The following is a 16,275-nucleotide window of genomic DNA, read 5'->3' as shown; positions in this document are numbered from 1 at the left end:
TTGTTTTTGCCCGATTTAATGCGGGGGACTATTTAACTGGGCAAAACTTTTACAGTTAACCTAGACCACCTTTTACTTTTGTTTTTGAGCGCTGGAAAGCGAGTGTTGTATCGGATTTTCATGATGTTTCTCTGTATTTTTTGGTGGATAGGGCTCAGTACGAAACTTTATTTGTATTGTGGCATCGATCAAAATGCACAATAGTACCAAGTTTCGGATTCGGTTCCAAGTTTCGTGACCCAAGAAACCTGAGTGGGATTTTCTGTAGAAAAAGTACTGATACAAGTGGCAAAGGAAGTAAACAACAGATTAAACAGATTCATCTTCATCCTGATAGACTTCTTTTGCCCTTGAAACATTTATTTTTTCTTTAAGAAGAATGCTTGGAGTGGAAATTTACCGAAACTGAACATTTTAAGTCGAGATTCGTACCTTTTATTTGTTACAATTAATCTTGTAAAATGGCTATCGCAAAAGTATCTTTCAGAAACTGGTATTGAAGTGAAGGTATCAGTATTAGTACTGGTTTTGAAAATCTCAGATCGATGTGATTGGAGGGATTAGGACAAAGATATAAATATAATTGTTCTCTAGAGCTTATTAAAAGTTCTTGTGTCCGCCGTTGTAAAGTAGCTATTATCATATTCAACATGGATCATGAACAATTTCTTACATGGAGATCCATCAGAATAAAGTCTGCCTCGATAAGGATGCTTTATATGAAGAAGTATTCCCATCTAATAATAAGTCTCAGTTCGGCGTCAATCATTTACGATCTTTCATCTGCTTAACCTTTTTACTTGTTAACTTCTCGTCCTCTTCAATTGCCCCAGGCAGCAATTGGCACACACGCTTGAGCTGCTACTCCTTCATCCAGTCTATAAATGCCTACTGCCACCCTAAAGACCTCCACTACCCCCTGTAGCCACCCGGGTAAAGATTCACTTACGAGAGCATCTGTCTCCTCCTACTTCTTTCTCCTTTGCTGTCTCTTATGTCAAGGATTTGAGCATCATAAGCACATTTTAAATATTAACAACGACCACTTTGCACATATGAATTATACAGCAGGGGAGGCAGGAGCTGGCCAGCGATCCCATCCCATCCCGCCTGACAGCCATAAAACTAATGCACTGCTGCGGGACAGATCGTGGCGGGGTCTAGTCTGGACCAGGCTCGAGGAACTAATCCGGTCCAATGAAATCTGTCTGTCTAGTTATCGGGACGCCCGTCCATCGCCTCCACGCTTCTGCCCACGAAACCGTCTGGCACTGCTTTTGTTATGACTCCATGTTTCAAGAAAACTTTATCTAATCTGACATCTCAATCTGCTCGGCGCTTTGAAGCCGGCTCTACTAAAGGAAGGGATTTTCTATCTTTTGATTCCGGGGACCGCGAAATAATCCAGATTAAGTTGGCGTTTTTTCTTCCGTTTGATGCAGTCGGGACGTTGGCATTTACCTGCTAATAGTGCAAAGTTATTTTCCGGTTTGTAGCCGAACATGTTTTAAATCACAAGGACACATGTCAAAGTCTGGTCAATAAGACAGTTTAATATCTATAGGTGAGTAAATAAAGGTTAAATAGTAATTTAAAGTGCATATTTAGTAAGTCTTAATGTCCATAATAAGTCTGGAAAGTCTCAGAAAATGAGGCAGTGAAATAACTTTGCTAGGTCTTTTGTTTTGATTTAAAAGAAAGAGGTAACACCACTTAATTGAACAAAAATAATTTGGTCTCTTAAGAACTTGAGGTTTATCTGACATTCATGTGATTCAGTTTGACTGATGCAACAGATGCAAATGTTGATTAAGTTAAGGCTCTTTACTTATCTTATACCAGAAGAAGTTGTGGTAAAATGACCAGGTTTCAAGGCATGTCACTACTAGAAGTTAGGTTCAAAGACTAAAGAAGTCAAAGGAAACTTAAATCATCAGGTATTTTCTTACATTATTTTGTCAAGAATACTCAAAGTACTTCATTTCATAGATGAGTGACATGATGAAAGTGCACCAAAAACTAGACTATGTGCAATATATGTCAATATCAAAACCATGAAAAAAAACGTGTTAATACATTTAAGTACTTTTCCACTAACTTTTTTTTTAAAGAATGAAATATTTTTTTCTTAATACTTTATATAGGTATTACAGACCAAAGTCTTAGATGGAAAATTTGGACTTTCTCAAGAATATTTTTTGTTCAACTTAAACTGTATACAAATGTCATCCTTTAATATGTTGTGCTAGATTTAGACGTAAAGAATTGAGATGGAACAAGAGTCATTGAGAGAAAGAGTTCGACACGTTCCTCAAAATTCTTCATCTGTCATCAAAGTTTAAAATCAATCCGAATGACTCAGGAGGCAAATATTCCAGGAAGGCGTTTGATTTGTTTGTCATAGTCGTCGCGAGTTCCTGCGAGCGTTTCCTTTGGAAGGGGGGGTGTCACTATTCATCAAGCTCCTTTATGGGAGTGTCGGACATGCCACGCTCCCTAACTCTGAACATTCAGCGACTCTCGGTCTTGACCTCCACGTCTGCGAAAAAAAACCTCCTCGGGTCGTTTTCAAGTCTCGTCCTGATCCATCACGAGCAACACCACATATGTCTGACTGCGACTCTGAAGGAGTCATTAATAACAATGTGTACGGAGAATAAAGACGGAGAGACTTTTGCTCCAGACAAGTGTTCCTGGCAGTCTGGGTAATTAATGTCTATGTCAACACGGAAGAGCCGGATTGTGAGCTCAGCACTTCCCAATCGTGCGACATCGAGAGGCAGCGGGAATAAGGAACACAACACAATACAAGGGAGATGATAAATGTTATCTGTCTGTTCCGTCATGCTTAAAGCTTAAAAATAGCTCTCTCCCAGACGCCGACTTTACTGGGGCACACTCTGAACTATTGTCCCTTAAGTGGGAGGAATCGGTACTGAACACATTCCCAAACGTTAATATCAACGTTTCTCATTTCTTGCACAGGGATTTAACAATGGTCCACAATTTTAATAACCGTAAGCTGCTTTTCTGCTCTGCCTGTTCAGGGAATAATACACACATGAGGACCTCGACTTGGACAAGGAGAGGGTCTGCGTTCAAAAGAAAATTCACAGAAACCTGGACCCTCCAAAAGATTAACAGTGTCACTAGGACAAAGAAAAGGTATTGTTTCGGTTTACGTTTGGCAATAACGTTCATGCAAAGCTTATGCAGTCATTGTTCTTTTACCCAAACTGTAAAGCAAGCTTAATCCACAATCCCATAAACCCCACTGATTTCTGGCCTGTGTTTCAATCTGATCTGACATTGGTAGGAGAGACTCGAAAAAAAACAACAACCCCACACACACACACACACACACACACAGAGGATGGTCACTGTTGTCTTGGCAATCAAAATCCCATCATCTCACTGACGGTCTTTTTAACTTCGTGCCAAGTGATGTCTGGAGCTGGCAGGAGTCCTGGTGCCATGAACACTGGACGATTCACTCAAAGTCTGACAGTAAAACAATGAGTGGTAATGTCAACAGTGTAGGTTCATTAAGAAACAACAAGATTGATCCAACTCCAATGAACTCTCTGATCTCTCTTGCTTTTTCATGACTTTTCTGCTTTTTTTGTTAAAGGGCATTTGGCTTTTTTTTTCATTTGGACCAGGCCAAGAAGGCATCAGAAACTTTAATTACTCTCTGCTCACCAGGGGAGCTTGATTTTTCCGCTTCAAGTAAAAAGTAGCCATGAGCGCTGGGGTACTGTGTAGATCCCCTAAAAGTGCATGTCAGCAGGAGACTTTTACATTAAAGGATTTCGAAGTGAAGCGGGAATATTATACGAACCAAAGGGTGTGTCATATGTAAGAAGAAGATGTTAAAAAGAAAAAGAAAAAAAGAACTTACCAGTTCCGGACGCGTAATACACTCCGAGCAGGAGCACCAGAGCAGCGGCACCAGATCCACTCGGCATCCGAAGAGAAAGCATCTTTTCCCGGCTACGCGGCTCCCACTCGTCCCGGGGTCCACAATGTCCTTCCTCCAAAAAAAACGATATATATATATATATTTATATATATATATTTTCAGTAACAGGTGTTGCGGCGTCAGTCTCGTTGTCCAGCAAACATCCAAATAACTTTAGAGAAGTTGAAAATCCTCGCGTTTACATCTTTTTTTTTTTTTTTTTTTAAAGAAATCCACAGAAAGTTTTAAGATTCAACTCCGTCCAGAGAAAGAAAAAGATAAAAAGAGAGTCCCCGGACGAGCGCATATAAAAACGCGAGGATATTCGTCGGCAGCCGAGAGATGAGATCCAGGTTCGCGCTCCGGTCGCCCGAGAGTTTGCGCGAGAGACCGCCGGGTGTTAGTGAGAGACGGCCGGGTGTCTCGCTTCCTGCTCCGCGAGTGTCAACAAGGAACACGGGGATGGTCGCACAGCTCAGTGCCAGCCTCCGGACAGCCAGTCCCCGCCCGGCCAATCACACTGCGCCCTCCGATCCACCTCCTCTCACTCTGAACGAGTGGAGTCTGGAGGAGCGAGAGAAGAGAGGGAATTGAAGAGAGGAGAGAGAGAGAGAGAGAGGAGAGAGGAGTAGACCTCCCCCTCCTATCTATCTATCTATCTATCTATCTATCTATCTATCTATCTATCTATCTATCTATCTATCTATCTATCTATCTATCTATCTATCTATCTATCTATCTATCTATCTATCTATCTATCTATCTATCTATCTATCTATCTATCTATCTATCTATCTATCTATCTATCTATCTATCTATCTATCTATCTATCTATCTATCTATCTATCTATCTATCCATCCATCCATCCATCTGTATATCATCCATCCATCCATCCATCCATCCATCCATCCATCCATCCATCCAACCATCCATCCATCCATCCATCCATCCATCCATCCATCCATCCATCCATCCATCCATCCATCCAACCATCCATCCATCCATCCATCCATCCATCCATCCATCCATCCATCTATCTGTCTTACTATCCATCTATCTGTCTTACCATCCATCCATCCATCCATCCATCCATCCATCCATCCATCCATCCATCCATCCATCCATCCATCCATCCATCCATCCATCCATCCATCCATCCATCATCATCCATCTATCTGTCTTACTATCCATCTATCTGTCTTACCATCCATCCATCCATCCATCCATCCATCCATCCATCCATCCATCCATCCATCCATCCATCCATCCATCCATCCATCCATCCATCCATCTTTCCTACTATCATCCATCCATCCATCCATCCATCCATCCATCTATCCGTCTATTATCCATCCATCCGTCTATCCATCTATCCATCTATCCATCTATCCATCTATCCATCTATCCATCTATCCATCTATCCATCTATCCATCTATCCATCTATCCATCTATCCATCCAATTCAATTCAACTTCCCAGCATCAACTGTTCCCCTACTCACCGCACGAGGGCGCACTGTTGTAGAGCAGTCCTGTGGTGGGCGTCTGGCTGCTCTGCTGGTTCTGCTGGATCCTGCTGGCTCTGCTGATGAAGGGCAGCAGCTGATTGATGAGTGGACACCTCAGGGGTCAGTTTGAAGAGGAGAGCAGCTCAGATGTGAAGCACGAGGACGGACTCGAGCTGTTCTTAGAGTCGGACCCGCAGGACGAGTGTGGAAAAAGTGATGCACAAACATGACCCGAGACTTGAGAGAATAAATATAAAAATTGATAATCCAAGTTATTTTTTCTTATCTATTTATTTTCTATTTAATACTTAGTTAGAACGAAGTTTATTTGCGGTAAACACTGTTATTTAACTTTTTTTTTTTTTAGAGTTCTGTGCATTTTTAAAAACCCTTTTAAAAGTCTTTTTTTTTACTAAAATATACAAACATATTCTTACCTTTGAAAAAACTTTTGTAATTTAAATTAAAAAAAAAAGAAGTCCTGAACGTAAATTGATACTATTCAATGAATTATTCACAGAAATCCAGTTTATAACACATAACATATTGACTCAATCAACTAATCTGTGTGTTTAAAAAAAACAACTCACTAGTGTGAGCCACAAATATGTTTATTAAACTTGAAAAAAAACATGTTACAATATATTAAATATTCATACACAAACAGGAAAAAAAACTAATCAAAATCATAGACTATGGCTCATTAGAAAATTTCGGTGTTTGGTGTTTCCATATTTCATCAAATATATTAAATACATTGAACTACATTTTTCTGAAACACTAATAGACTCAGGGACTCATTCATTCCTCGTGTTATTAGGGCGTGCAAAGGGCACCTAATTTGCAGATTGAAATGTCTCTTAAATTGATCTAGGACCTCTATTATACTCATCAATATGTTTCTTTTTGCAAAAAACTCTTATTTAATAAATATATTTACCTTAGAAAACACGCTTAAGCCCCGCCCACTTAAAATGCTCCGTTTCCGATGAGACCAATTCGCGTCCGAGCAACCACGCCCACTCTGCTCTGATTGGTCACAAAAACACGAGTTGCATTCAAGGACTCACGTAAATTTGAAACTCACCCCTAAAACTCCCGTTTTGTACATTAAAAACAAATAATAAAAATAAGGTTTGCAGCTTAATGTACACATTACAAAAACACCTAAAGGCAGAAGTAACTCTCACTATGTTTACATAAATATTTATTTAGTTTCACGATTAACATGTAGGTACTTAACTGATTTAGGGCTTCTAGGGGAGGACATTTGCCCCAGTCTGACGTCAGAATAGGATCGCCAAACCATAATCTGGTTTGGCGAGATTTCAGACGGGAGAGAACTTTGGTAATAACCTCAAAATGGATCAATGAATGACCTACTGCATTTTGAAGAGGACGACGTCAACATTTACAATAAGTCAGGAGAGTTGGGTTTTCACATTAGGTGCCCTTTAATTCTGAGTTTGGGTCAGGAGATAAAAGTTGATATTCCATGTTAATCTTTGTATCCTTTTTCTTTTTTCTTTCTATGTTCTTGTTCTTTAGATTCAGATAATGTCATCTTGCACTTTATTTTTATTGCACTTTGTTCTTGTTTTATGAATCTATCATCTGTGTTGCTGGAAAAACAATTTCCCAATAAATCAGTAAATAAAATTCATATAATATTGACTATATATAATGTTGTAACATATAATATATATTGATATCGGTGACCATGTTTGGCCCCCGAAATTAATCAATTGACTTGTGTTAATTAAATCAACATTTTCTTCAAATCAGCGTCAATTTTGTGTATTTATTTTTAACTTGTTCATGATTAAAACAATCTGGAACAAGACGTTTTCTTCATTAAAATAAAATGTAAATCCATGGGAAAATGACAATGGCTGTGAAGTGCATGAAAAGCACTTTAAAGAACAGTGAAAGCGTGAGTGAGTCATAACCCGGATCACTCGGCGTCATCGGTGAAGAACGATGCGTCTTCAAGCAAAGATATTAATACACAAAGAGTGGAGAGTGACATTCAAGGATACTGTTGAAAAAAGGAGGTGGAAAAACGACAATGAAAAAAAAAAAAGCCGCCCGTTTGACACTTCAATACCGAAAAACTTCAAAGGTTATAATCTGTCTGGACAAGTGATGGCTTTCAACACCTCCCGGCTCTGATGGCAATTATGTCGTTTTCCTAAAGCGCCGAATACATTTCCTGCTATTTGTTTACTCTCTATTTTTGGGGGTTGATTAGGAGGCGAGAGACGCAAGCTAGCAGGGTTTTTTTTGTCTGAGAGGGATATTGTTGTCTCTTTTTTTAAAATTCGATTATGATTATATAATAAGTTAATTAACGCAACGCCGTGATGTGCACTTTAGCTCCAACACATTTTTCTTAACATTTCTTTTTTTTTTTACCACAAGTTATGATTTCTGGTTAATTAGAAAACACGAGTCAAGGGCACCTAAAGTGCTGTAATTGAGTGGGATGTAAGTCAGAGCCGAGGAGACAAACAAGAAAGCCCCGGCTCTATTATTAAGACATAATAAGTCATCAGCCCAAGACTGTTTAGCCGCCGCCGACTCTCCACTCCCGCGTCGGAAAGACTCGACGTAAAAGAGAATCAAAACGGCTATCTCGGTAAAACAGAGGCGCCTAAAAATAGGAGCCGCGTGTGCTCCAGAAGTTGAAGATAATTGAATATTATTTCCAGGAATGATTAAGTTGACCTATCCCGTAGACTAATTATTTCTCGCAGGGCCAGAGGAGACCTCGTTTAATAGATTTCGGCGCCATTGAATAAGGCAACAAAAAAAAAAGAGAAAAAGCAGTCGGCCCAACAGGCATTCTTGCTGACCAAGAAAAACACTCCATTGGAAAATTAATAATGCAGAGAATCAGGGTTTTGGAGGTCGATCAGAGCTGTTTAATTGAAGATATCTTTTTCTGATTCAGAACTCTTGATATAAGTTTGGAGGATGGCTGGGAGCGTCCCCGAAAATTAATGTCAAATTTAATTAGGATGAACTTTCAGAGTTTGAATGGAGTCAGGCCAAAAAGTAGTGAAATATTATATGTAAAAATGCTAAACTACAAGCAGATAATGTCCTTAAGATGTCCTTTTTAATAATAAAAATATATATTTTTTTATACTAACTAAGTAACTTTTGTCATCATGGCTTTCAAAAAAACTTTCAACTGCATTCAAACAATTCTCAACTGTAATCAAACGTTTCTCAACTGTTTTCAAACAATTTTCAACTTCAATCAAACAATTTTCAACTTCAATCAAACAACTTTCAACTGTATTAAAACAATTTTCAACTGTATTAAACAATTTTCAACTGTAATCAAACTATTTTCAACTACAATCAAACTATTTTCAACTGCGTTCAAACAATTTGCAACTGTAATCAAACTTTTCTCAACTGTTTTCCAACCATTTTCAACTACAATCAAACAATTTTCAACTGCCTTCAAACAATTTTCAACCGTATTAAAACTATTTTCAACTGTATTAAAACAGTTTTCAACTATAGTCAAACAATTTTCAACTGCATTAAAACAATTTTCAACTGTAATCAAACTATTTTCAACTTCAATCAAAATATTTTACACTGCGTTCAAACAATTTGCAACTATAATCAAACAATTTTCAACTATAATCCAACAATTTTCAACTATAGTCAAACAATTTTCAACTGCATTAAAACAATTTTCAACTATAGTCAAACAATTTTCAACTGCATTAAAACAATTTTCAACTATAATCAAACAATTTTCAACTGCATTAAAACAATTTTCAACTATAATCAAACAATTTTCAACTGCATTAAAACAATTTTCAACTATAGTCAAACAATTTTCAACTGCATTAAAACAATTTTCAACTATAGACAAACAATTTTCAATTGTATTAAAACAATTTTCAACTAAAATCAAAGAATTTTCAACAGTATTCAAATAATTATCAACTATAATCAAACAATTTTCAACTGCATTAAAACAATTTTCAACTATAATCAAACAATTTTCAACTGCATTAAAACAATTTTCAACTATAATCAAACAATTTTCAACTGCATTAAAACAATTTTCAACTATAGTCAAACAATTTTCAACTGCATTAAAACAATTTTCAACTATAGTCAAACAATTTTCAACTGCATTAAAACAATTTTCAACTATAGTCAAACAATTTTCAACTGCCTTCAAACAATTTTCAACTATAGACAAACAATTTTCAATTGTATTAAAACAATTTTCAACTAAAATCAAAGAATTTTCAACAGTATTCAAATAATTATCAACTATAATCAAACAATTTTCAACTGTAATCAAACTTTTCTCAACGGTTTTCAAACAATTTTCAACTATAATCCAACAATTTTCAACTATAGTCAAACAATTTTCAACTGCATTAAAACAATTTTCAACTATAGTCAAACAATTTTCAACTGTATTCAAACAATCTTCAAGACTATGATGACATGGAGACACCTGCTCTTCCACATGACAAGTTACACAAGTTTAAAATGTAATCAAACATTTTTTTTTTACCCAAGATGTTTTCTGAAATCGCAATGAATTTAATAATAACATTCCCCTTAATCTTGATGTTTTTATTTAAACTTGGAAAAATGATATAATAAAAAAACTGGTCACAGGTCCAACATTTACGCTGCGTTTTCCTTACATGATAAATGTTTGTTGATGAGAACATTTGGTCAAAACATCCCTAACATTACCTCAGATACACCAGAGCTTCGAGGCAAGTCCTCCAACAAAAGTTAGCCGCCCGAGTATTTATATGTCAATTCAGGACTCAAATCATATAATCTTTGAAAAGCGACATTTCTATTTGTGTACGAGTGTTTTTTTTTTTTTTCGAGCCCATTCTTGGTTGACATAGAAATCTGGACTTCAGGGCTTTTAGCAGATTGCATGAGTCTGAGTGGAGACAAACACAAGGACTGTTGCCCTAGAAACCCCCTCCTGCTGAGAACTCAGACCAATGTGAGGCTCCAAGAATGAAAGAGGAGGTACTTCTACGGCAGCACAAAAGTGTGCGTCCACTGAAAAACCGAACGTGGAGACAGGAGTGTGGAAGTAAATCAATGCCACCAGAATATCGAATGGTTGAATTTATTTCTTTCAAATATTGAAAGGTTGAAATAATTTCAAATATTCAATATTTGTTTTATTTTAATTTCAAATATTCAATATTTGTTATACTTTAATTGCAATTAATCAATATTGTTTACATTTTAATTTCAACTATTCAATATTTGTCATAATTTAATTTCAATTATTCAATAGTTTTTATATTTTAATTTCAATTATTCAATATTGGTTATATTTTATTTTCAATTATTCAATATTTTTTAAATTTGTAGCCTTTTAAATTCAATATAAAACAATTCGAAGCCTTTTTAATTCAATATAAAAAAAAACACGGCATACAAAACCAAAAGAATACCGTGCAACTGGATGATACTTGCATAAATGATCATGTGACGTCATCACTGCTGCATCAGTTTAGATATTTTCATGACAAAATATCAACTGTGTTTTAACGTCTGGAGTTTAAACGTCTTAAACTTCATCTCACGATCAATCACAACTTTTCCACAACGTCTCTTTAGCTCAGGGAGTTAATGTTATAGTAGGTTTGAAGGTGATTTGCGGTTTTATTTTTGTTAAACTTCCTCTCAAGAGGTTTCAAACAAGATCGTCTCTGTTAAGTATTTTAGTTAATGTATGTCAAATATAAACATTTAAAACGAAGGCTCGTCTCAACTCTTTTACAACAGTGTGATCCATGTCAAAAAATATGTAAAAAGAACGATTATAAACTGTTAATACAGTCTCAATTGATGTTTCTGTTGCATTTTTTTTTATGATCACGAAAAGGGAAATCATTGGATTTATTTAGAAGAAATTGCATTTTTTTGACTGAACAAACGTTACAAAGAGAGTCAGTCTCACCAGAGATAATTGTAAAACATGACTATAGAGTTCTAGAGCAGGTTTAGAACCCGCAACTCCAAAAGAAAAAACACAACATTAACTCACTGAGCTAAACAGAAATTGTGGAATAGGGTGTGACCATGAAATTAAAACATTATTCCTGTTTAAATCCTTTGACATCAGAATCTACTGATTGATCGTGAGATGTAGTTTAAGATGTTTGAACTCCAGACGTTGAAACAAAGTTGATACTTGAAAATATCTAAACTGATGCAACAGTGATGACGTCATCGGATCGTTTATGCAAGTATGATCCATTTGCTCGGTACTCGTTTTGGTTTTGTCTGGTGGTAAGTAAGTAAGTAAGTAAGTAATATTTATTTATAAAGCGCTTTTCGAGACCAGGGTCACAAAGCGCTTAAACAATCAAAACAATACTCAAAAAAAGTACATACTTTAAAGATCAAGATAATACTGAGAACAACACAGGAGTTCGAGAAATTCAAGGAAAAGCCTGAACAAATAGAAACGTCTTAAGATGTTTCTTAAAGGAGTCAGTAGACTCCATCAAGCGCAAAGAGAGAGGAAGATCGTTCCAAAGCTTAGGAGCAACAGCCTGAAAAGATTTCTCTCCTCTGGTCCTGAGCCGTGTGCGTGGAACCATAAGTAGATTCTGATCCACAGACCTCAGAGCCCGAGCTGGGGTGTAAGGCTGGATCAGATCAGTGATGTAAGGAGGAGCCTGACCATGAATAGCTCTGAAAGTAAGAACCAGAATTTTAAAGTTGATCCTGAAAGAAACTGGAAGCCAGTGAAGAGTTTTAAGGATCGGAGAAATGTGAGTTCTTCTACTAGAGCGGGTCAGAATTCTCGCTGCAGAGTTCTGAATCAACTGCAGACGAGACAGCTCCTTCTTGTTAAGACATGAAAACAAACTGTTACAATAGTCCAGACGAGAAGAAACAAACGCATGGATTACAAGCTCCAGATCATGTTCCGACAACATTTTCCTAAGTTTAGAGATTTTTCTCAGTTGAAGGAAACAGTTTCTGGTCAGTTTTCTGCAATGTCGAACAAGAGACATGTCTTTATCAAATACAACACCCAGGTTTCTCAGGCTCAGTTTGACAGACTGACCTAAGTCACCCAAGTTCTGACTCAACCCTGGAACCTTATCATCAGGAGCAATCACCAGAGTTTCAGTTTTGTCCACATTTAGCTGTAAAGTGTTTTCACTCAGCCATTGTTTGATTTGAGCAAACAATTGACTAAGCTGTTCAGCCTCTGGGGCTCAGTTGGATCAAAAGAGCAGTAGAGCTGGATGTCATCAGCAAAAATGTGATAAGAAACATCTGGAAATCTCTGAATGATTTTACCGAGGGGAATCAAGTACAGCAAAAACAATAAAGGACCCAGAACAGAACCTTGAGGGACTCCACACAACAGATCTGCCGATTCAGACCTCATTTGATTGGCAGATACACTAAAACTGCGCCCAGAAAGGTAAGATGAGAACCATTCTAACACAGACCCAGACAGTCCCACTTCATCCCTCAGTCTTCTCAGCAGGATCTGGTGATCAACTGTGTCAAAGGCTGACGACAGATCCAAGAGAACCAGAACAGTGAATTTACCAGAGTCAGCCGACATCATGATGTCACTGGACACTTTCAATAAAGCTGTCTCCGTAGAGTGATGTTTACGGAAGCCAGACTGAAACTTCTCATGGATGTCGCTCTGATCCAGGAACAAAGACAGCTGCTCAGACACCACCTTCTCCAAGATCTTGGACAAGAAAGGGAGCTTAGAAATAGGCCTGAAATTACTGAGGTCAGTTGGGTCTAAGCCTGGTTTTTTGAGCAGAGGCTCCACAATGGCGGTGGCCCTTTTAGGCTGAATTTAAAAGGCTTTGTATTTTTTAATATTGAATTAAAAAGGCTTTGTATTTTTTAATATTGAATTAGAAATGCTATGAATTAAAAAAATATTTAATTATAGAAATTTAAATATAACAAATATTGAATATTTTAAATGAATTCAACCTTTCAATATTTGGAAAAGATAAATTCAACCGTTAAATATTTTGATGGCATTGATTTACTTCCATACAGGAGAGACATATTTAACATTATCTCTGCTTAGTTAGCTTGATTCTCTGAGACTCCTGTGTTCGTCTCGGTGTTGTCTTGACCTTTTAAGCATCTATTTTATTAGGTATTGTTTTGATTGTTTAAGCGCTTTGTGACCCTGGTCAAGAAAAGCGCTCTACAAACATGACTTACTTTCAAGCTATCAGATTGTGGTAGAAAGACTCTAGAAGAGACTGCACAGGTTCATGTTGTCAGGGTCTGTTACTTCCGCTATCATCTCTGCTTTAATATCACCTACAGGTTAACTAAAACCTACACCTGCTGCTGTGTTAGCAAAGTGTTTTTACATATCTATATATTTTTATTGTTTGGTGCCTTTTTTTTTTCCGCCAAGAGACCGACTCAGCTCTATTTCCAAGCCGGGATCTAAAATAGAGCGTCTTCTATCCGAGAGGTGTCGAGTCTGGGACGCGGAGTGGGTGTGAAGACTAATTAAACACAACATCTGTTGGAAGACGTCGGCTGCTGCGATTGTTGATGATCAAATCATCTGCAATTACAAACAACAATGTTTCTGTCATTCCCGATCAGCGCCGAGGTTTGCGTTCCTCCTGATTTATCGTAGGGGGAAATAACTGGAGTCGGTCTGAATTGTGGCGCATTACAACCCACGGTGGCCCCTTTTTCCCGGGTAATGTCTCAGTCTATTGGCCCTGATAGGAACTATAAAGAGTTTTTGTTTATGATGGGGGTATTGTTGACGGCTGATATTTCATGAGGGATGCATTATATACGCTCTGTAATATCGGTTGCTCAGCACATACGTTACGCTTGTCCAGATGAGTCTTTATTTTTTTACGGCAGTGCAGGGTCGACCGACAGTTCCATCTGAGAAGCTGGTGTTCCACGTGTAGGTGTGTGTGTGTGTGTGTGTATGCAGATTAATGACCACAGGAAGCCAAGAACAGGGCCCTGCAACTTCCAGCTCTGTAACAATATACATTACCGCCTCTGGGTAGAGGCATGTCGTCCTCTGATACTCCCTCCATCCCTTTCGTCTCCACATCATCCATCGCTCCTGTTCACCTGCAACACCTCGCTAATGATCGCTCAGTGGCAGCGGCCGTGCATAACTTACCACAGGGCTGGGAGAGGAGAGGCGACAAAAAGAAGGGGAAAGATGAAAAAGAAATCTTTTTTATTGCAGGAACGAGAAAAAAAAAAGAAGAGCAGCAGCAACATCCCAAAGGAGGGAATAAGAACAAGGAGAGAGGCTCCGGACAGGATCAGACTTGTGTGGAGATGAAGGGGGAGAGAAGGTGAGGATGGGCCGGAGGGGGAGAAAAAAGAAACTCATTTTTATTAATCACAGCCACAAGGCAGACTTGGTCAAAGTTCAGCCCTTTGAGCGTAAAAGGAGGTCAGACTTAAAGTGTTGGGTGAACGTGCAGTAAGTCCCTCATCATGACCATGTTTTGAAGTTATTACTCTATAAACTTCTCCCCCGTCTGAAATCTCGGCGAACAAGAGGTTACGAGAGCAGAGTCCATTACGACCTATTAATGGCTTCACTCCTCCTCCAGCTAGCTGTGATCACGCCCGCTTTGTTTATACAACGAGTCTGTTGGAGGCGGAGACTTTCGGGGATTGATGACGAGCGGTGACAAACCTCAATGCTTGACCAATCACAGCAGAGTGGCCGTGGTTATGGTAAAAAAGATTAAATAACCAGAAAACAAAGTGTTTTCAGTGGGTGGGGCTAAAGCACATTTTCTAATGTAAATATTTCAGTTTAAATGTGACAGGATAGTCAGGGGTGGAGTCAGCAGATGAGGCTGAAGAGAGTTTTTAATAAATAAATAAAAAATCCAGTTTATTTGTTCTTTTCTTTAGTAAGCAAAGTCAAACTATTTTCTCCATCGATTCATAAAAGAAATACAGCCTCGCCCAGACTTTAGCCCCGCCCTTGGACAAATCCGTATACTAATTTAATCAACAAAAGACAATCTTTTTTTTTAAAACACAATTGAAAAACATAAATAAACCATACCAAACAACAGAAAATAGAAAATCTCAACAAAACACCTCCTGGGGAGAACAAATCAAGTTAAAGATCACCCATAAAACACCCCCGTCCAAATGGAACGTGCCACTCACCCCCACCAAAACACCCCTATTTTAACTGGGTGGTTCAGTCCCTCTGGTTCTCTCCCCCAAACCAGGAAGTGGTGAGTACCTGAGTGATTGTTTAAAACTATAATGGTCAGAGGAAAACACAGATTTCTATCTTGTTCTAAAACCACTCTGTCTTTAGCTGGACAGCAAGATAATGTTAGGCAAACTCATTAAGACATTCAACATTCTGACACAACTCAGCTGTTTATTTATTTTCAAGCTAACGTTCTTTATCATATACTTCTCAAAAACCACTAAACTTTTATCAAACTGTGGATCTGCCATCTGTTTAGTGTATTTATGATTACAAAACATTCACCAATGATGTCAAAATAATGTGGGATTTGTAAATGGAGAGAATGTTTTGGATCCCTTCATTTGAAAATAATTTTAAGACAATGTTCAAAAATACTCTAAATTAATTAAATAATATAAAGTAAAATAACTGTCCTTTCTCTTCTGTATTATATTTTATAATGTATATATAATTTCCTTACATATTTTTTTCCAATCCACACGGTACTTGAATAAACTATGAAAATATTTGGAAACAATTGCTCATTATATTACATA

At 37.6% G+C, this 16,275-nt stretch overlaps 1 protein-coding gene across 1 annotated transcript in view; it reads right to left on the bottom strand.

Moving 5' to 3' along the window:
* The window catches only part of unc5b (unc-5 netrin receptor B), a 67,530-nt gene extending 63,502 nt beyond the window's left edge, over positions 1 to 4,028 (bottom strand). Inside the window, exon 1 of the mRNA XM_087802447.1 lies at positions 3,902 to 4,028. Coding sequence (XP_087658573.1) covers positions 3,902 to 3,983 — 82 coding nt within the window. The 5' untranslated portion in view covers positions 3,984 to 4,028. The remainder of the gene's footprint in view (positions 1 to 3,901) is intronic.
* Positions 4,029 to 16,275: the final 12,247 nt, after the last annotated feature.

The sequence above is a fragment of the Callionymus lyra genome, chromosome 11 (assembly GCF_982586985.1).
Source record: "Callionymus lyra chromosome 11, fCalLyr1.hap1.1, whole genome shotgun sequence".
NCBI classification, from domain to species: domain Eukaryota; kingdom Metazoa; phylum Chordata; class Actinopteri; order Syngnathiformes; family Callionymidae; genus Callionymus; species Callionymus lyra.
This window is presented reverse-complemented; position numbering and strand designations above follow the sequence as displayed.